Raw genomic sequence first — 21,585 nt, 5'->3', positions numbered from 1 at the left:
GATTATTTATACAGTTGGGCTTAAATCTACTATCTTGCTTTTTGATTTCTCTTTGTCTCATCAGGCCTTTTGTGTGTGTGTGTGTGTGGGGGGGTGTGTGTGTGTGTGTGTCAGCCTCTATCTTCAAGTGATTTTATACCATCCTTTTCTACTGTATAAGACCCTATTGTCATTATACTTAGATTTCTCCCGTTGTAGAATCTGTATTATTGTTGTTTATGTTTTACTTCCACATAAAGTATAAATGGCAGAATATTGTTACTATTTTTTATTTAAACAATCTATTATCTTTTAGGCTAGGCACAATGGCTCACACCTATAATCCTAGCACTTTGGGAGTCCGAGGAAGGAGGATCACTTGAGTCCAGGAGTTTGAGACCAGCCTTGGCAACATAGTGAGACCCTGTCTCTACAAAAAATAAAATTATCTGAGTGTGGTGATACGTACCTGTGGTCCCAGCTGCTCAGGAGGCTGAGGTGGGAAAATAGCTTGAGTCCTGGAGGTCTTGGCTGCAGTGAGCCATCATCACTCCACTGCACTCCAGTCTGGGTGGTAGTGAGACCCTGTCTCAAAATAAATAAACACAGTTTGTTATCTTTACTTTTTTCTGAGACAGCGTATTGCTGTGTCACCCAGGCTGGAGTGCAGTGGTGCAATCTTGGCTCACTGCAACCTCCACCTCCCTGGTTCAAGCAGTTCTGCCTCAGTCTCCGGAGTAGCTGGGATTCCAAGTGCCTGCCACCACGCCCTGCTAAATGTTTTTTTGTTTGTTTTGTTTTGTTTTGTTTTTTTGTATTTTTAATAGAGACAATCTCGAACTCCTGACCTCAGGTGATCCGCCAACCTCCACCTCCCAAAGTGCTGGGATTACAGGCATGAGCCACCGCACCTGGCCCATTTTACTATTATCTGGAGGACTTTCTTTAATATTTATTTTAGTACTTTGAAAAAATCTTTATTTTGCCTTTCCATTTTTATTTTTAAAGTATTTTTGCCAGCTATAGATTTCTAGATTGCGGACCTTGCCCCCTTGCAACTATCTGCCAGCTTGCATTGTTTTTGATATGTACATTGTTGTCATTCTTTTGTTTGTATGTAAAATGTCCTTTTTTTTTTTTTTTTTGGCCGTCTTTAAGTTTTTTTTAATCATTGCTTTTAATCTGTTCAGTTATGATACGTTCTCCTGTAGCTCTCTTTATCTTTCTTGTGCTTGAGGTTTGTTACAGTTTCCATCAAATTTGGGAAACTTGGTATTACTCAATTTTTTTTTTTTTTTTTACCCTCTTCTCCCCTTTTGTTGTTTTCTTCAAGGACTCCAATTACATATATATGAGGCCCCTTAAAGTTGTCCCAGAGTTCACTAATGTTCTGTTCTTTCTTTTTTTTTCTTTTTTTTTGTGGGAGGTCTTATACTATATTGCTCCATTTTGGATGGTTTGTATTGCTGTGTCTTTAGGTTCACACTAATCTGTTGTTCTGCGATGTCTAATCTGCTGTTAGACATTTAATACATATTTTTATGTTAGACATGTTTTTATTGATAAAAATTTGATAGTGCTTATATATTTATTAATTAAACAGATATTTATTAACTTCTTACTATGTTCCTGGCATGAGATTTGACAATTTGTTCTTTATTAATGACAAAGATTTTTAGTAGAAAGATGAGGGTAAAAGACTAGTTGTACTAGTCTCAAAAGATATCAGAGTAAGTGTCTTTTGAAGCATTTACTGTAAAAAGAAACAGAGAATGTGATAAACCAAGAACTGTATGGTGATGTCAGGGGAGCGTTTTTATAAGATGAAGATATTTTGTTATTTTTATAATGCTGATGGTTTAGTAGAAAGGGAAAAATAAATGATCCATGGGAAAGAGAAGAGGTAACCTTAGGAAATCTTCACAAGAGTGATTGAGATTCAGTGCCCAAGTAGAGGACAGTAGCTTTAGAATAGAACACCACTACTTCATTGGCACCAGACGGAAGCAGAGAATATGGGTATAGTTGGGGATAGCTTGGGAGATTTTCCAGTGATAGTTTGGGGAATATTAAAGATTTTGATTGCCTTTGCACTTACCATGTTTGGAACAACCTCCAGCAGTGTTCTTGACACTGGAGATAGAACGCTGTACAATTTAAATGTTCTTGCTCTAAGATGAGTATTTAAAGAACATAGGAAAATGCTGTGCCAATGCTTAGAATAGTTCTGGCACAAAGTAGCTGTTCAATGAATGTTTGTTACGTGAATTTGGATATATATACTCAAGTAACAGTGTTTAGATTTTGGTGTTTGTGAGACACCTCAGCTACTGACTGACTGTTGCTAATGGGTTGCTTCTTACCGATAGCTTATCTCATTCTCCGAATTTAAGTGGGTACAACTTCATGTGTAATATACCTAAAAGCTCTGTGTGATACTTTAATAGGTACTTACTCTCCATGTGCACTGACTATATGTACCAAGTCCAATGAGAGGACAGAGAAGGGAGAAAGTTGTTATACCTAGGGAATTTGGGGTTAGCATCCTACAGGAGGTGACAGCAATTAAGAGTTTGAAGGAGAAGTACAGGAGTGCTAGCAAGATGTGGGACGATAAGGAACACTCAGAAAGTACTTCACACCATTGTTGAGTCTGAAAGAGCAGTTCACAGGTGGCAAATGGTGCTAAGTTTAGGATCATATTGGGGAGCTGGTTTAGTGTATTCATCTCTCTCCTTGAATTGGTCCCATTTAAAAACAAAAACAATTCAATCCCTCTGTTCCATGTGATTCCTCAGTCACTCCTTTTGTTTAGAACAAAGCTTACTAAAGATTGATTCATATTTGCTATTTTTCCCCGGTATTTTGCTGGGTGCTATAAGGAAGTGTGAAACAAGAAATGTGTTTTGCCTGTACCAAACATTTGGTTGTAGAAATCAATAATACAAAAGAAAGCAATAGGAATTATTTATTAGTGTTTAATTGGATGTGTAGTTGTGTGCATCACACTTAGACATAAGTTGTCTTCTCTTTGTATTCTGTTCTTTACCTAGAACCTCTTTACCTAGGTGCTTCACAAATCTTTATCTTATCTTCTCCTCCCCTCTTGTCCTTCCCCTTCCACATGCCACTGTTGATACAGTAGCTGCTTTAACAGGAATTACAAAAAGGAACCCAGGACAAGGCAAGAGTAATGGCAAAAGTGCAGTTTATGCACAGTTGCAGTGTTGGAACAATGATGTCGAAGCCAGAAATGTCTGAAACTGTGAATATCTTCAACTCAGTTACAGAATCATGCTCTGTACAATATATTCTGTAATGAAATGAGTGAATCTGAATTTTTTTACACTAACATAGAAGTTGTTTCATGATATCGGTTATCCCACTTAAAAATGAGTTAGACACCTCTCTCTTTTTATCTCTCTTATCTCACACACAGATATACACACACGCACACCACCACCAAATATGCTATATGTATCTTTTCATCATGTATTTTTAAAAAATAATTAAACCCCCTTCTCTCTTCAGAGTAAAGATGATGTTGGCCTAGCGTGGTGGCTCATGCCTGTAATCCCAGCACTTGGGGAGGCCGAGGCGGGTGGATCACCTGAGATCAGGAGTTCAAGACCAGCCTGGCCACCATGGTGGCCCCATCTCTACTAAAAATACAAAAATTAGCCGGGTGTGGTGGCATGCACCTATAATCCCAGCTACTTGGAAGGCTGAGGCTGGAGAGTCACTTGAGCCCAAGAGACGGAGGTTGCAGTGAGCAGAGATCATGCCATTGCACTCCAGCCTGGGCAACAAGTATAAAACATCCTACAGGAGTGTGAAACTCCATCTCAAAAAAAAAAAAAAGATGTTTTAACAATGAACGAAGTAACCGCTTCCCTAAAAAATATACTTGAGCGGCTGGGTGCGGTGCCTCACGCTTATAATCCCAGCACTTTTAGAGGCCAAGGTGGGTGGATCACAAGGTCAGGAGTTCGAGACCGGCGTGGCCAACACAGTGAAACCCCTTCTCTACTAAAAATACAAAAATTAACTGGGCGTGGTGGCGGGTGCCTGTAATCCCAGCTACTTGGAAGGCTGAGGCAGGAGAATCGCTTGAACCTGGGAGCTGGAGGTGGCAGAGAGCCGAAATCGCACCACTGCACTTCAGCCCGGGTGACAGAGCTAGATTCCGTCTCAAAAAAAAAAATAGATATATATATATCTATAGATAGTATAGATATATATATATGAGTGTGTGTGTATATACATATACATACACTCGAGCTAGGAAAATAATATTGTCATTGTTTATGTATTTTTAGTTTTTTATTACCAAAAAACTACAGTTCTAATATAAATACTTTGAAGAGCTGAAAAAAAATTTCTATTCAGTGGTTTGAACCTATTTGCTAAAAATAATAAAATGCATCCTTCTAATTTATTTTCCTAAATGATTTACAACAGGGAACATGGAAATCTAATTCAACTTCAATAGAATTCTTTACATAATTAATGTATAGGACTGAAATTTTGTTACTGTGATTTAATAAGCATGATATTTCCTTCATGAGTATAACTATATCTTTGTGGCATCCAGTGAAACCAGATATCAAAAATAAGTCCATCTTAGTGTCATACCTTTGAAGCATTATATTTTTGTGTGTAAGAAAGATTTTGTTGTCATTCATAAATATATTTTAAAATTACTCTAAAAATGGTATTTAATTTTTGTTATGCCTTTGAAATTGCAGTATTTTAATCTTATACATATGTTAAGTAGTAATGCATATTCTATACATATTTTGGAGATACAAATGGAAAAATTTCTTAGTAATGGAGTATATGATTAAAAAAAAGCTGGAAGACAAACTTGTTTAAGCTGTAGTTATCTCCTACTGGTACTACTCCAGTAACCTCATTTTGTATCCTTAACTCCATTCTAGCTTTCTTAAAGCTGTTCTGCACTTAGTAGGCGAGGTGGTCCTCACAATGTGCAGATGTAGTTGTGTAACTCTCCTACTTAATAAGCTGCCCACACACAGGTCTTTAATATGGTCTATAAGTCTGTAAACTGTGTGATCTGGCATTTTAGGTATTCAGTTTCATATCTCACCACTCTTCCACCTTTACTTTTTCCTCTCTGTGGGCTGCCTTTACGTTCCTTTTACCAGCCATGCTCTTACCTTTAAGCTGGACTTTACACGTTTTCTCTCTCCCTACGGCACTTAGCCTATCTCTTCCTTTCCCAGTTTGTTTCCTATATATCCTTCAAATTTCAATCTGAATGGCAGTTCTTCAGGGAAGCCTTTGCTCATCTTCCTGGCTAGATCACACACACACACACACACACACACACACACACACACACACACACACACACACACACACACACACACACACACACACACACACACACACACACACACACACACACACACACACACACACACACACACACACACACACACGCATGCACAATTACAAACTCAATATAATTATGTGTATTTGCCCTTCATTGTATTTATTACAGTTGCCATTTTGATTTGCGTGAGTACTTGCAAAGATAGTAATTATTGACATTCAAATAGGTGTTAAGCTTCATGGGGGCAGGGCCCCTGTTAGTTTTTGCTTATCATTGTTTTCTCAGTACTTTGATACATGAGTAAGTGTGTTGCCAGAGAGTTTGGGTTCCATCCTTAGGAAAAAACAGAGTCATTGGAAGTTCTACGAAAAATAGGAGAGCAGTGATGACGCATACTAAGACTTGGGCTGTAGAAGGGTAAACTGGAGGCTATAGTTGAGTAAAGGAGAGAAACTAGAGCTAGGAAGATCCATTAGAAGGCCATTGTAGGTAAAAAAGATGAGGACCTGAAGTCTTTCTGGTTCAGATGGTCTTTCCTTTGGTGGGTGTTTAAGAGACAGAATCCAGTAGTATTTGTGGACCTGCTGACTGTTGTCAGATATAAGACAAAGAAATCAGATTATTTGGAATATGGGACTATTAACTTTTAGGCCATTTACCAAGTAAATGAATATAAGACAGTAAACAATTTGAGGGGGTAAAGGAATCTTCATTTTATTTTATTTTTATTATTTGTACAGATAGGATCTTGGTATGTTGCCCAGTCTGGTCTTGAACTCCTGGCCTCAAGCTGTCCTCATTGCTTAGCCTCCCAAAGTATTGGGATTACATGCATAAGCCACCACACCCATCCTGGAATCTTCATTTTAAACAAAAGTCACAAAAGTGACCTCTTGCCCACTGCTCTATTTACAGTTTTTTAATAGCAGTACTGAGATGTGATTCACTTACCGTGTAATTCATCTACTTCAAATGTAGAGTTCAGTAGTTTTGAGTTTATTTATAAATCATCAACTCAGAAACTGTACCCTTTAGCTGTTATCCCTCTTTCCCTCTACCTTCCTGGCCTTAAGCAACCACTAATCTACTCTATCTCTATAGATCTCCCTGTTCTAAACATTTTATATAAATAGGATAATGTAGTATGTGGTCTTTTGTGACTATATTCTTTCACTTAACATTGTTTTTAAGATTCATCTAAGTTGTAGCATGTAACAGTACTTCTTTCCTTTTTATGGCCAAATAATATTCCAGTGTATACATATATATCACATTTTGTTTATACATTCATCAGCTGATGGACATTTGAGTTGTTTCCACTTTTTGGCTGTTATGAATAATATTGCTATAAACACTTATGTAGAAGTGTTTGTGTGGACATATGTTTACATTTTGTTTGGTTGTATACCTAAGAGTGGAATGGCTGGGTCATGTGGTAACTCTGTGTTTACTTATTTGAGGAACTGCCAGAATGTTTCCAAAGCAGCTGTACCATTTCCCATTCTTACCAGGGTTCTGATTTCTTCACATCCTTGTCAACACTTGTTACATCTGTCTTTTTGATTCTAGTCATCCTAGTGGTTGTGAAGTGGTATCTCATTGTAGATTTGTAGTTCCGTGATGACAGGTGTGAGAAATCTTTTCATCTGCTTATTGGCCATTTATATGTCTTCCTTGGGTAAATGTTTGTTCAGGCCCTTTTCCTGTTTTTTAATTGGCTTGTCTTGTTATTGAATTGTAAGAGCTCTTTGTAGTATATTGTGGATACCAGCCCCTTATCAGACACATCATTTGCAAATATTTTCTCCTATTCTGTGAGTTGTCTTTTCACTTTTTTGATAGCAATCTTTGAAGCACAGAAGTTTTTAATTTTGATTAAGTCAAGTTTATCTTGCTAAATCCCAGGTCATTTAGATTTGGCACTGTGTTTTTTTCTAAGGATTTTATAGCTCTGGCTTTTACATTTATAGGTCTTTGGTCCATCTTGAGTGTTTTTTTTTTTTTTAATATGATGTGATATAAAGGCCCAGCTTTATTTTGCCCATGGATATTCAGTTTGCTCAGCACCATTGTTAAAAAGACTATTCTTTCCCATATAATGGTCTTGGCATCCTCTTGGAAAATCAGTTGAGTGTAGAAATAGGTTTTTAATGTTTTTTAACCACAAAACTATATTTTAGCTTTCTAACTATTTGGATTGTTCTTTCACAGACAGTTCTGTAACTAAAGGAAGATTATGCTTATTTTTAAGTAAGCTTTTAGGAATATTTGTGTAATTTTAGTGCTACATCTTGTACCCAGATTTAATTTTGAGAAATGCATAGTTTGCACATATGGAACAGCTGTTCTGGTCATGAAAATTGAGTTTGGAAAGCCATGTTTCACTAAGGGTGACATTCTGGCTTCTTTCTGTTGGTGCTTCCTGAGTGCTGGACACTATGCTGTTATAGAGCTTACATGGAAGTAAATGACCATCTCTTCCTCACGTTGCTAATGTATATAAAATATTGGGAGCAGGGAGAAGGAGGGAGTAAAATGACATGGAAAGATCCATATAGGATTTTTTTAGTCCATAAAAGTGGTATACTTTTTTTTGTTTGTTTGTTTGAGATAGAGTCTCGCCCTGTTGCCAGGCTGGAGTGCAGTGGCGTGATCTCAGCTCACTGCAACCTCTGCCTCCCAGGGTTCAAATGATTCTCCTGCCTCAGTCTCCCAAGTAGCTGGGACTACAGGTGCACGCCACCACACCCAACTAATTTTTGTATTTTTCGTAGAGACGGGGTTTCACCATGTTGGCCAGGATGGTCTTGATCTCCTGACCTCATGATCCGCCAGCCTCGGCCTCCCAAAAAAGTGGTATACTTCACCTAGTACACTGTCTTCGGTATTACCTTTAGTTTTAAATGAAGTGTTTTCTTTAGACCAAGAATTTTAAATTGAAATTATTTATTTTATAAAGGGCTCTAAATAAGGATATGACTACAATGGATGCTGCTGAAAGAATTGAATGATAAAGATTATTAGGTGGCTTAATGCTTTTTGTATTAATCTCTGGGAAAGTCCATTATTGATCACAAAATTGCCAAGGTTGATCAGACAGGATCATTACATTGTTTCTGTACTTTTTCAAGTACTTGAAGTGTTTTTATGTAATTTAAGCATTTTTCACTAATTAACCTTTCTTTTTTAGTGTCACTTTGTATAATTTTATGTTCCTTTTTCTTAGGAGTCTCAGCAGTCCAATTTTGGCCCTGGAGAACAAAGTGAGTATTTCTTTCCCTCTTTGTTTTCAAATTAAGCTATTTATTGAACATTCAATTTTCACGGTCACACCGTATATAACTTTAGTAATACCTTTACATGTCATATCCTTTTTCATTTCTCTTTTCTTTTTTTTTTTCTGGAGTGTAGTAGTGTGATCATAGCTCACTGCAGCCTCGATCTCCAGGGCTCAAGTGATCCTCCTGCCTCAGCCTACTGAGTAGCTGGGACTATGGGCACATGCCACTATGCCTGGCTGATTTTTTAAATTTTTAGTAGAGATAGGGTCTCACTATGTTGCCCAGGCTGGTCTCGAACTCCTGAGCTCAAGTGATCCACCTGCCTCGCCTCCCAAAGTGCTGGGATTACTGGTGTGAACCACCATGCCCTCGTATCCTAATTTTTATGATCTAATGGGTAGTAGTGGGTTGAGCTGAAAAATTGTTATGCTTTAAAAAATTCAAGAACTGTAGGTCACTGGAGATCAAAATACACTACTTTTATTAAGCATTTGAACTAACAGTTCATGAATACAATTTGATGGGCACCTCGTAAACTCAAGAGTTATTCTTCTTTCTTTTAACTTACTTCATGAAGATACTTGGTTCTATGATGGCAAAACTCCGCACAAGAAGGGATCATTTTATTTAGCTGACCATGGCCCTTTTCTTCTTATATTTGTACAGTCCCTGTTTATTCTTCCTTGGTTTTCTGATCTGGGTAGAAAGTCTGCTGCCCGCTATACTCTCACCTTCACCCTTACTCTCTTGGCCTGTCAGAAGAATTCTGGGGAAGATAGTCTTATGGTCCCAAGAGATTGTGGTTGTGTAGATTGAGAGTGGTAAGATCAGGAACCATTGCAAATGTCTGGGCTTCACCTTATACCTCTGTAATAAAACAGGTATTCTTTTTGCCAAGAGCAGTAACTTCTTAATTAAGGTAGATTTATACTAGTCATAAGGTATTTTGGAAATGAAAATGTGGAACTTTTTGATCCTTAGTTTATCTTCAGTGATCTTAATGCAGGGATAAAACTAGAAGAATACCTCTTTGATGTTATGCTTTATCTGTATATTAGTTTCTTAGTTCCACCTTAAAGGCCGTAGCTACAGGAAAAAGGGATCTGACATTGTTAATATGCAGAAAATGTTAAAATGCAGAAAACAGCTAACTATAGGCCAGAGAATTTACAATTTCTCTCTTCTTTTTATTTCCTTTTTTTCTCAGCTTGTTTTCCCTAGTTGTCATCTTTTAAGAATGCTTCATCCTTCTACTCTTCTCCCATTCTCTTTTCTGAAAGCTGTTCACAAATGGGATCATAAGCTGCCTCTACTCATTATTTGTGTTTTTCACTTTGTTTTAGAGCTGTTTCTATATCAGCATAAAGCTCTAGCTCATTGTTTTAACCTTAAAATTATGTTATAATATGAAAATATCTTAATTTATTTCACTAGTCCCCTATCGATGGACATTTTTTTTTTTCCAGTTTTTGCCATTACAAGCCAGGCTATAATAAACATTCCCAAGTGTGTGCTTGTGTGTTCGTGTATTCCTCAAGATTATACCTGTAATGTAAATTCCTTTCATTGGAATTATTAAGTCACTTAGCAGTATAGTTACAGTACTGAGAAGGTATTACCAGGTTGCCCTTCAAGAAGATCGTATGAGTTTATAGTCCTACCAGCAACATGTGCACATGCTTATTTCCCCTGTAGTCACCAGTATCTCGTATTATTGGGCTTGAAGGTGTTACCAGTTTGGTGGTTGAAGAATTATATTTCATTGTTTGATTTACATTTATTTGAGGGTATTTTACATAGACATTTTACAGTCTAAATAGCCATCCTTTAGTTGCTCACTTCATTCTTTTTGTTCCAGAAAGATATAATCCTTCTAAAACTTCAAATGGGCACCAGTCTAAATCGTAAGTTTATTGCTTTAATGAGTTTAATGTTTATCGTTTTTGCTAAAAGTTACCTGTAATATCTAGGTATTTTGAACAGTATTTAGAAATATTGAGGCTGGGCAGTGTGGCTCACACCTGTAATCCCAGCACTTTGGGAGGTCAAGGCAGGCAGATCACGTGAGGTCAGGAGTTCGAGACCAGCCTGGCCAACGTGGTGAAACCCCTTCTCTACTAAAAATACAAGAAATTAGCCAGGCGTGGTGGCAAGTGCCTGTAATCCCAGCTACTTGGAAGGCTGAGGCAGGAGAATTACTTGAACCTGGGAGGCAGAGGTTGTAGGGAGCCGAGATCGTGCCACTTCACTCCAGCCTGGGCCACAGAGCGAGACTTGGTCTCAGAAAAATGAAAAAATAAAAGAAATATTGACCTTTTAAGGCATGAGCATGCAAATTTTTATGTAAAGGGTCAGATAGTGAAATATTTAGGCTTTCAGAGCCACATAGTCTGTGTTTTGACTGCTCAGCTCTGCCATTTGTAGTATGAAAGCAGCTGTAGACCCTAAGTGTGGCAGTATTCCAGCCACACTCTTTAAAACAATGTGGTAGGTTGGATTTGGCTTGTGGGCCACAGTTTGCCTACTTTGCTCTGAGATCATGGTTTTTTCTCATCTGAGAGTTGTATGTGTATGTTTTTGTGTGTATATTCCTAATTTATATTTAATAAGTCAAAAAATAAAGACAGAATTATTCTTTAGGCCAAGCCCTTCATTTAACCACTAGATTAAGTAACATACATAGTTTGTACTGTCTTTAAGTTTTCTTATTTTTATTTTGTTGGTAGAAGCAGGAATATATATAAAAATGTAACAGGGTAATGTATTGGATGAGAATAAATTCCAACGTAGAGAATGAACTCCTGAACTCCTGAGACCACAAGTTAACTCAGTGATTAAAGCAAAGTTCTAAAGAAGCAGTGACTACAGTGCCAGCTTTCTATGCCATAGTCACAGACTATACTGTGATGACCCTAGCCTGGTAGCACTTCAGCTGAATATAAGAACTAAGAATGAAAATACATGAACAAAAGAAGTACCCCCTTCACTGCTGAAAAATTCAAATTATACTTCTATTCATCATACTTATTTATATGTAAAGAACGGATGCGTGCTTACCATATATATACCTATCACTTTGGTTGTGAGGGAACAAAAGTGTGCAGGGCCCTGAGCAGTCTGGTAAAAGCTTTGACATATTCACATGTGTAAACAAGTTCATTGAGCTGCTATTGTTAAATCATAAGGGCCGAGAGAATTCAGACTAAGTACATTTCCTTAGAGGAAAATCAGTCATAGGGATAGATGCACTAAGCCCCTGTCTGAAAGAAAACTCTTTTTTCCCTGTTCTGTTTAATTGAGCCAGTCTTAAAAATCATCTGGTTACTTTATTTCAAGGTGGTGTTTAATATGTAATATTTTGAACTTAGGATTAGATATAGAAATGTTGGTTAAACTTTGAGGAGGAAAAGTACAAGTAGTTAATAGAGTGAAAGAAGATTTCCTTCTCACTGATTGGAGATTGTAATGAAATTTTAAGAAAGGTAATGGAATTACTGATAACGAGAAATTAGACATTTTCCTAGTTGTAGTTCTCCCTAAGCTTTGTATTAATTTTTCCTCCCATGTAAAAAGACAAGGAATGTTTTGTGGACTGTTACATAGAAAATTTTAAGTTTAATGGTTTTGATTTTATGGCCTTAAAAGAAAATTTACATCTTTAATTTTGCTTTCAAAAACAAATTCCAGAAACTGTCAGCTTATAGTATTTGTGTATATGTGTTTTAATTGATTTGAATTTTGATCAAGGGAGATTTTGGAACTTGGGAGTTTTTTTGTTTTGTTTTGTTTTTTTGAGACAGAGTCTTGCTCTGTCACCTAGGCTGGAGTGCAGTGATGGGATGTCGGCTCACTGCAACCTCCACCTCCTGGGTTCAAGTGTTTCTCCTCTTACCTCATCCTCCGGGGTAGCTAGCATTACAGGCGCCCACCACCACGCCAGGCTAATTTTTGTATTTTTAGTAGAGACAGGGTTTCACCCTGTTGGCCTGGCTGGTCTCAAACTCATGACCTCAGGTGATCTGCCAACCTCAGCCTCCCAAAGTAGTGGGATTACAGGCATGAGCCACCGCACCCAGCCAGAACTTCAGAGTTTTAAAAATATATACATAGCCATTTCTGCTATATAGCCAGGACTTTTATCCAAAATATTTATTTCTACAGAGGGCACTTTGTTTCATAGCAAGGCATTTATGAACTAGAACTTTGGCTTAGGAAACTTCTGGTTTTCACAGTTACCTAGTTGTCAACAGTTATACTAACCTCTCTTTATGGAACATGGGGGACAAAGGAAGAATTGCTTGATGCTTTCATTTTATCTTCCTTCTTTTTAGGAATTATATCTCTATAGTGGATTGTTGGGTATGACTTTGTTAATTTTTAATAATGAATGTGTGTGTGCAACTAGGGGAAAAGTTAGAGATTACAGAACTGAATTATGAGAGTTTATAGAAAGTAGCTTTTGTTTAATTAGAAAAGGTGAATATTTTATTCATGGGAAGGATAGAGCTTAGGAATGGTTAAATTCCTCCATTCTCAATTTTGAGATTTTGAACGAAACCAGATAGAATAAGACTTACTGGTGTTTTGTTTTTTGGTTAAATTTTTGGCTACCACAGTGATTATTTCTAGAATTTTTAGTAGATATTTAGTACTCTGACATACCATGTAAACTGTTCCAAAAATAATAATTCTTTGTCTTTTCCCTCTAGTATGTTAAAAGATGACTTAAAACTAAGCAGCAGTGAAGACAGTGATGGGGAACAGGTGTGTCTACTATTGTATTATTTTGCCAGTCTCATATAGTATTTTCATTGTATTTTATAAAAATGATAATTGAATAATGCATTTATTACTTAAAATAAGTTTGTTATAAGCTTTCTGACACTGGAATGTTGTAGTTGTCTTCTCTGTTTTTAAATATCCATTTTTTTCTTATTTTTTTAAAAAATTGGGTTTTCCTGAGCATTTATTATGGATCAAAACATACTCATGAAGCAGTAGATTATTGACAATAATAACTATTAGCAAAGCTTTTGATCTTATTCTGGCAATTCAGTTACTCTTTAGGTAAAAACAGTATAAGTGCTAAACATTGTTGCATACATTAGAGAAGCCAGTTTTTTCTGTTAAGAGTTCCAATATTATTCACACTAAGCAAATAGAATACTGTTTATTCATTCACAGATTCCTTCTTATGTTTTAATTTTAGGATTGTGATAAGACAATGCCGAGGAGTACACCAGGAAGGTGGGCATCCTTTTCTTTTCTGTTTTATTGGTAAGAGTTGGGTCAGCCTGATAACATTGCAGGGATATAATAAGTGGCCTTATAAGTAAATATCAATTTTGATAATGGTTGTACAACTCTGTAAATTAACTAAAAGTCATTGAATTATACACTTAAAGTGGATGTTTTCTGTATTATACCTCAAACTGTTTTTAAAAGGTGAGTATTAATAGCTAAGTAGCACATCAGAAACTTTAAAAAGAATTACTCATTTCATTTACAGTGAAGTTCTGGATTCGTAGAATTATAGCAGTCTAACACATAGTAAACATTTTAAAGAAAGTTGCGGCCGGGCATGGTGGCTCACGCCTGTAATCCCAGCACTTTGGGAGGCCGAGGCGGGCGGATCACCAGCGGCCAGGAGTTTGAGACCCACCTGACCAATATGGTGAAACCCCGTCTCTTCTAAAAGTACAAAAATTAGCCGGGCGTGGTGGTGGACGCCTGTAGTCCCAGCTACTTGGGAGGCTGAGACAGGAGAATTGCTTGAACTTGGAAGGCGGAGGTTGCAGTGAGCTGAGATAGTGCCACTGCATTCCAGCCTGGGCCACAGAGCAAGACTCCGTCTAAAAAAAAAAAAAAAAAAGACAAGAAAAAAGAAAGTTGGTTGTCCGATGTGGATGTTTTCCTGTTGTCAATGTAAAATAAACTTTGGACATTTATATATTTCATCTCTTTTAGTAACTCTGAACCTTCACACCATAATAGTGAAGGAGCAGATAACTCCAGGGATGATTCTAGTAGCCACAGTGGATCTGAAAGCAGCTCTGGATCTGACTCAGAGAGTGAAAGTAGTTCCAGTGACAGTGAGGCAAATGAGCCATCCCAGAGTGCATCTCCCGAGGTGAGACAGAGGCGGTGGGGTACCTTCCATAGGCCCTCTCAGGGTCCTTGGTGATGTCCATTTAAAACCTGATCCAAATATAAAAGGAGAAGGAAAGAAGGTTCCATAGTCTGACAAAAAGAAATTGTACTGTGTACCTTGGAGGAAACCTAGATGGTTCCTTGTTGTTTGAACAAATTCGGTCTAGATAAGGAACTGCTTTGCATATTACAGGTCACCAAAATATTGTGTACCTTTAGTTTGGTCTTTTATTTTTATGACTCAACATGGTAATGGATGTTCTGTGGTTACAAAGAACATCATGTTGATAAAAAGAATCTTATGTAATATAATTTTGGTATAGCTTGTTAAATTGCAGTTAAAAATCTCTCTTTGTACCTACATCATTTGTTTACTTTCTAGAGTTAAATATTCTGTATGGTAATTTGTAATTATGCCTTTGAAATTGGATTCTTGAATAGGAATATTTGCTATTTAAAGGTCATATATAACATTAAGCTTATCTTCTTTTTTTTTTTTTTTTTTTTTTTTTTTAAGACGGAGTCTTACTCTGTCACCCAGGCTGGAGTGCAGTGGCTCAGTTTTGGCTCACTGCAACTTCTGCCTCCCGGGTTCAAGTGATTCTCCTGCCTCAGCCTCCTGAGTAGCTGGGATTACAGGCATGCGCTACCATACCTGGCTAATTTTTGTATTTTTAATAGAGATGAGATTTCACCATGTTGGTCAGACTGGTCTCAAACTCCTGATCTCATGATCCGCCCACCTCAGCCTCCCAAAGCGCTGGGATTACAGGTGTGAGCCACTGTGCCTGGCCGCTTATCTTCTTATTCAGATGATAACAGCTAATAGTCAATACTCAGCCCTTTGCTTTGGTTCATAGAGAACCATTTGCTTTTGTTGCATTAGGCATTGTGGTTTTTCCTCTTCTTTGAGGTTGTAAAGGAGGGAGAACGCTTCAGTATCGAAAAAAGCATACATATTTCTCTGTTTTTCAGCCTGAACCCCCACCAACAAACAAATGGCAACTTGATAATTGGCTGAATAAAGTGAACCCACATAAAGTGTCACCCGCTTCTTCAGTGGACAGTAACATCCCATCATCTCAAGGCTACAAAAAGGAAGGCCGAGAGCAGGGCACTGGGAATAGTTACACTGACACAAGTGGACCTAAAGAAACGAGTTCTGCTACTCCTGGACGAGACTCCAAAACCATCCAAAAGGGATCAGAAAGTGGGCGTGGGAGGCAGAAATCTCCTGCGCAGAGTGACAGCACAACACAGAGAAGAACTGTAGGCAAAAAACAACCCAAAAAGGCTGAGAAGGCAGCTGCTGAAGAGCCTCGTGGAGGCCTGAAGATAGAAAGTGAAACCCCTGTAGACTTGGCTAGCAGCATGCCCTCCAGCAGACACAAAGCAGCCACCAAAGGCTCAAGGAAACCCAATATAAAGAAGGAGTCTAAGTCTTCCCCTCGACCTACAGCAGAGAAAAAGAAATATAAGTCAACAAGTAAATCTTCCCAGAAATCAAGGGAAATCATAGAAACAGATACCTCATCCTCGGATTCAGATGAAAGCGAGAGCCTTCCTCCTTCCTCACAAACTCCTAAGTACCCCGAGAGCAATAGGACTCCTGTTAAACCCTCCTCAGTGGAGGAAGAAGATAGCTTTTTTCGGCAACGAATGTTCTCTCCTATGGAAGAGAAGGAACTTCTTTCACCCCTCAGTGAGCCTGATGACAGGTACCCACTTATTGTGAAGATTGACCTGAATCTTTTGACTAGAATACCAGGAAAGCCTTACAAAGAAACAGAGCCGCCCAAGGGGGAAAAGAAAAATGTGCCAGAAAAGCACACGAGAGAGGCTCAGAAACAAGCCTCAGAGAAAGTTTCCAACAAAGGCAAGAGGAAGCATAAGGTTTGTGAAGGGTTTTTGTTGTTTGTTTTGAAACATCAGAATCTGAAATGTGGTGGAAATCTCAGTAAGCCACAGAGTAACAAGGTGGGTCATAAGCTGTGAAGGAAAATAGTGGGTAAACCCAAGGCCCAGGCGAGGCTACATGTGGAACAGTCTCCTGAGGATTTCTGTGCTTCTGCCTGTGTCCTTCAGTAAAGCAGAATAGTTGCTAATGAAATAAGAAATGAGTCAGTGCTTTTCAGCATGTGCTGGCCAGTGTAGAGGTTAGAGAGCAGCAACTTGCAAACAGGCATTTGCAACATTCTCAACATTTTGGTTTTAGGTGTTTTTAGTTTGGATATGTACTCCCCGGATTGTTATAATCCCTACCGTTCTCTTATGTCGTACACCCAAACCAAGTCACACTTTAAATAACTCATCTGCTATGCACCTCTATGCCCCAGCTTATTTTCCTTAACAAAGGTCAGAACTAAAAATATTGCTGGCTCATAGCCAGCTGTCATCTCTAAATACTTCCAAGATAATTTTGGATATAGAGGCAAAATTTGTACATTTAAGATCTGCTTTTCTTAGACTGAGGAAATGTGAAAACTCACACATGTCTATGATTGGAGGGATAATAATCATGCAATGAAGAGATCTGAATCATTACATATATAGAGACTCTGTGGGAAAAACAGCCTTACCTTTTCAGCTCTAGTGAGGAATTTTCAGGAGAATGTAAAGTTTTAAGTAGTCTATATCAAAGAATACTATAATTTCCTCCGATACATGTGTATGATTGTGAAAGACCAGAAGTTAAGCTTGAGTAAGTGAACAGATAGGTACCAGAATGGCCTTACCAAGTAAACTTAGAACACAAACGCCACTCCAGTTGACCTGAGAATCACATAGACTACAGGGAGAGTAGAGCACTTTCTTAAAATGGAGTGAGATATTTTCCTTTCTCCTTTTCATAAAACCACAGTGCCATGTGCAGACGATATATATTCAGACAAATTAGAATAATACTTCTTTTTTGAATCTTTAAAAATTGAAATTGTCCACATTATTTAAATTTTTGGAAAACCAAAGCTTACTACTCTCCATACTATACCTAATGAGTTTCCATTATCATAGTATAGAGATGTTTTGCTCAACTAGTAAGCTGTTTAGGGCTGCTGGCCCCTGTAGCCCACAGCCTCAGATCGCTGGACTTGGCTGTGGGATTTAATTCATAGAATTATGTGGAATAAGAGCTTGTGTATGATAGACTCTGCTCTTTAGGAAACTAGGATGTTTTTTATGGAATTTTAAAAAATGGTTGTGCTTTAAAAGTATTACTTTTTTTGTAAGATTTTATTTTATTTTTCTTACTTTTAGAGACAGGGTCTTACTCTGTCACCTAGGCTGGAGTGCCATGGCATTCATAGCTCACTGCAACCTCAAACTCCCAGGTTCAAGTGATTCTCCCTCCTCCGCCTCCCAAGTAGCTAGGACTACAGGCATGGGACCCCACACCTGGCTAATTTTTTATAGAGATGGTGTCTTGCTATATTGCCCAAACTGGTCTCAAACTCCTGGAATTAAGCAGTCCTCCCAAAGCACTGACATTACAGGTGTCAGCCACCACACCTGGCCCTTTTATAAGGTATTCAAACATTTAAAATATGAAGTGTCAAGGGCAGTACCTGGAGATAAAGCAGGTAGTACTAAGAGAAGACCCAGTTAAGGGTAATGAAGGATGTAGATTTCTTTTTCTCATGTTTTCATTTGTCTGTCTTTATTCGTTTGTATAGGGGAACAGATTCTTTTGTTATGGTAGAATATTTGCATTCTCGTGCCCTGATATTTGAAGCAAAAGGAAAACTTAGATTCACTTAGAAAAGTAACATTGGCAATGGATGGGCCCACCACTTGTGTTTTCCATCAGAAAGTTTTTTGAGTCACTAGGCTGTGCTATGATCAAAAGTATGGACCATAAAAAATGTTGGCAAAGTTGTGAAAAAGTTGGAACTTTGACACGGTGCCGATGAGAATGGAAATGATACCACTGCTTTGGAACATAGTTTTGTAGTTACTGAAAAAGTTAAACATAGAGTTACCTTTTGGTCTGCAGTTGTACTGCTAGGTATATATCCAAGAGAAATGAAAACATGTCCACACAAAAACTTGTACTTGAATGTTCATAGTAGCATTATTCATATTAGCCAAAAAGTGGAGACAACCCAAATGGCCATTACCTGATGAATGACTAAATGAAATGAATAAATTCTATGCAGTGAATACTGTTCAGCCATAAATGAGAATGCAGTACTGATCCATGCTGCGCAACATGGATGAACCTTAAAAATGTTACACTAAATGAAAGGAGCCACAAAGGCCACATCTACTGAATGATCCATTTTCCTGAAATGTCTAGAATAGGCAAATCTATAAAGATGAAATGTGATTGCCAGTGTCTGGGGGAGGAGGAGATGGGGAGTGACTACTAATGGGTATAGAGTGTGTTTTCAGGATAATGAAAATATTTTAAAATTCATTAAGCCGGGTGCGGTGGCTCACACCTGTAATCCCAGCACTTTGGGAGGCCAAGGCGGGTGGATCATGAGGTCAGGAGATTGAGACCATCCTGGCTAACACGGTGAAACCCTGTCTCTACTAAAAATACAAAAAATTAGCTGGGAGGCTGAGGCAGAAGAATTTCTTGAACCCAGGAGGTAGAGGTTACAGTGAGCTGAGATTGTGCCACTGCACTCCAGCCTGGGCGACAGAACGAGACTCTGTCTCAAAAATAAATAATAAAATTTCATTGTGGTGATGGTTGTACAACTCTGAATATACCAAATGTTATGGAATTGGGCACTTCTAAAGAGTGAATTTTATGTTATGTAAATTATATCTTAATTATAATTTCACAGATACCACCTCCCAAATCATTACATTGAAAAGATGCCATCTTAGAGACTGTAGGAAATGTGTTTCAGTCTTTGGGTTCTGTGTATCTAAAATAGGAGACCTCAGCCTTAAAACCTCATCTTTTTGAATATTATTTAAATGAATTATTGTACTTCTCTTTTATCTTCTTTCTGATGCCTAATCATGGATAAACTCTTTGTGGGTAGCTAGTGCTGGAAGCTGAAGTTAGTTGAATAAAAATCAGACTACGGTTTCTGTTTTTCATCTAGAATGAAGATGATAACCGAGCCAGTGAGAGCAAGAAACCCAAAACGGAGGACAAGAATTCAGCAGGCCATAAGCCATCCAGCAACAGAGAGTATGTTCCCAAAACATGTTGCATACTAGTGTTATTAATATATGTATATCATTTGATAGTGGGTACTTTCTAACATGCTTTGAGTGTTCCTTTTAGTAAGCAAGTGTTATATAAATGCACACACATAACATATGCCAAATAGTGGGAGCTTTTGCTTTTAGCTAATAGGGATGAAAAACATTTAACATTTAATTAGTTCTTCCTATCCTCATTTTTTATTGGGGTAGGGGTGAGTATAGGGGGAGAATTAAAGTAAAGCTATGCCACTTTCTGGTTAGATGGCAAACTTATCTGTAATTTCCAAGAGACTGCTTGCCAACTTAAAAGTGGTAATCTCTTCATTCACCATTCATCAATTTGTTCAATCATTCAGCCAATATTTATTGAGTACTACTGAGTGGTAGGTCAGTTTTTGGCCCTGGATATACAACCACAGGAATAAAAACAGAGAAGATGCCTACCTTCGTGGAATTTACAGTCTTGTTTTGTTTTATAGAAATCATGTGTCCTAGTAATCAAATGGGAAAAAAACAGATTTGTCTTGAAAGCAGACAAACAGAAATGGGAAAATCAATTACCCCTGTATTACTGTGTGGAGAAATGAAGGCATTCGTTTGATTTGGCAGGTCGTCTAAGCAGAGTGCTGCAAAAGAAAAGGATTTGTTGCCTTCTCCTGCTGGGCCTGTTCCTTCAAAAGATCCAAAAACAGAGCATGGCTCTCGGAAGAGGACTATTAGTCAGTCTTCTTCTTTAAAGTCAAGCAGTAACAGCAACAAGGAGACGAGTGGCAGTAGCAAAAACAGTTCCTCCACATCAAAGCAGAAGAAGACCGAAGGGAAGACTTCCAGTAGCTCCAAGGAGGTTAAGGTAAAGTGCTGGGGGCCTGGGGCTTTTGAAAATCACTCAACTTGCCATGTGACTTTTCCAGGGTGACACTGTGCTTTGAAATTATTGTAACATCTCAGTAAATATATAGGCCTATGCCTTTTACCCTCTATATGTAATAATCCTGATAAATTAATACAGTGATATAAGACTGTGAAGGCAGTAAGTCAGCTGGTCACATACATACTGAAATAAAAACCCCTGGGTATGGTAGCTCATACCTGTAGTCCCAGCTATTTGGGAGGCTAAGATGGAAGGATCATTTGAGGAATTTGAGTCCAGCCTGGGCAACGTGGTGAGACCCTGTCTGTAAAAGAACTTTAGAATTAAAAAAAAAAAAAAGATAGAAACCAGTAATTGGAAAAATTGGTTATGGAAGTTTTTAAAATAAGAACTAAGTGGTTCTAGTTGCTAAGATTGAGTTCTTGTGTATTGTTTGAAATAGGCTTTGAGTTTCTCAGAATTATACTTTACAAACAAGTTATATTATGTAAAGTGACAAAGCAATCATTTGGCTTTGATTCATGAAATAGAAAAAGAAATCTTTAGCTAAGTTAGCACTGAAATTATTTCTAATTATTATTCCTAGGATACTCACAATGTAGGGGAATATTCTTCATTTTTATAGTTGGAGATTTGGATCAAAGGAGCTTTTTCAAGGCTGTACTTTAATAGTCACTCACCCTCAATTTGTTTACCGGGTTGTTTGCTTTCTAAACTGTTCTGATCAGGAGCAAATTTACTCAAATCAGAAAATACCTATTACTTAGTAAGCAAAGGTT

The 21,585-nt window shown here is 37.8% G+C and overlaps 1 protein-coding gene across 5 annotated transcripts in view; it reads left to right on the top strand.

The window, feature by feature from the left end:
• Positions 1-21,585, top strand: part of AFF4 (ALF transcription elongation factor 4) — an 88,527-nt gene that overhangs the window by 51,012 nt on the left and 15,930 nt on the right. For all 5 annotated transcript variants that reach the window (XM_003776661.4, XM_054556504.2, XM_063724263.1 and 2 more), the window contains 8 exons: positions 8,565-8,601; positions 10,478-10,523; positions 13,329-13,383; positions 13,829-13,866; positions 14,587-14,749; positions 15,745-16,662; positions 19,830-19,918; positions 20,545-20,785. In XM_003776661.4, coding sequence (XP_003776709.1) covers positions 8,565-8,601; positions 10,478-10,523; positions 13,329-13,383; positions 13,829-13,866; positions 14,587-14,749; positions 15,745-16,662; positions 19,830-19,918; positions 20,545-20,785 — 1,587 coding nt within the window. The remainder of the gene's footprint in view (positions 1-8,564; positions 8,602-10,477; positions 10,524-13,328; positions 13,384-13,828; positions 13,867-14,586; positions 14,750-15,744; positions 16,663-19,829; positions 19,919-20,544; positions 20,786-21,585) is intronic.

This window comes from Pongo abelii, chromosome 4 (assembly GCF_028885655.2).
Source record: "Pongo abelii isolate AG06213 chromosome 4, NHGRI_mPonAbe1-v2.0_pri, whole genome shotgun sequence".
NCBI classification, from domain to species: Eukaryota; Metazoa; Chordata; class Mammalia; order Primates; family Hominidae; genus Pongo; species Pongo abelii.
This window is presented reverse-complemented; position numbering and strand designations above follow the sequence as displayed.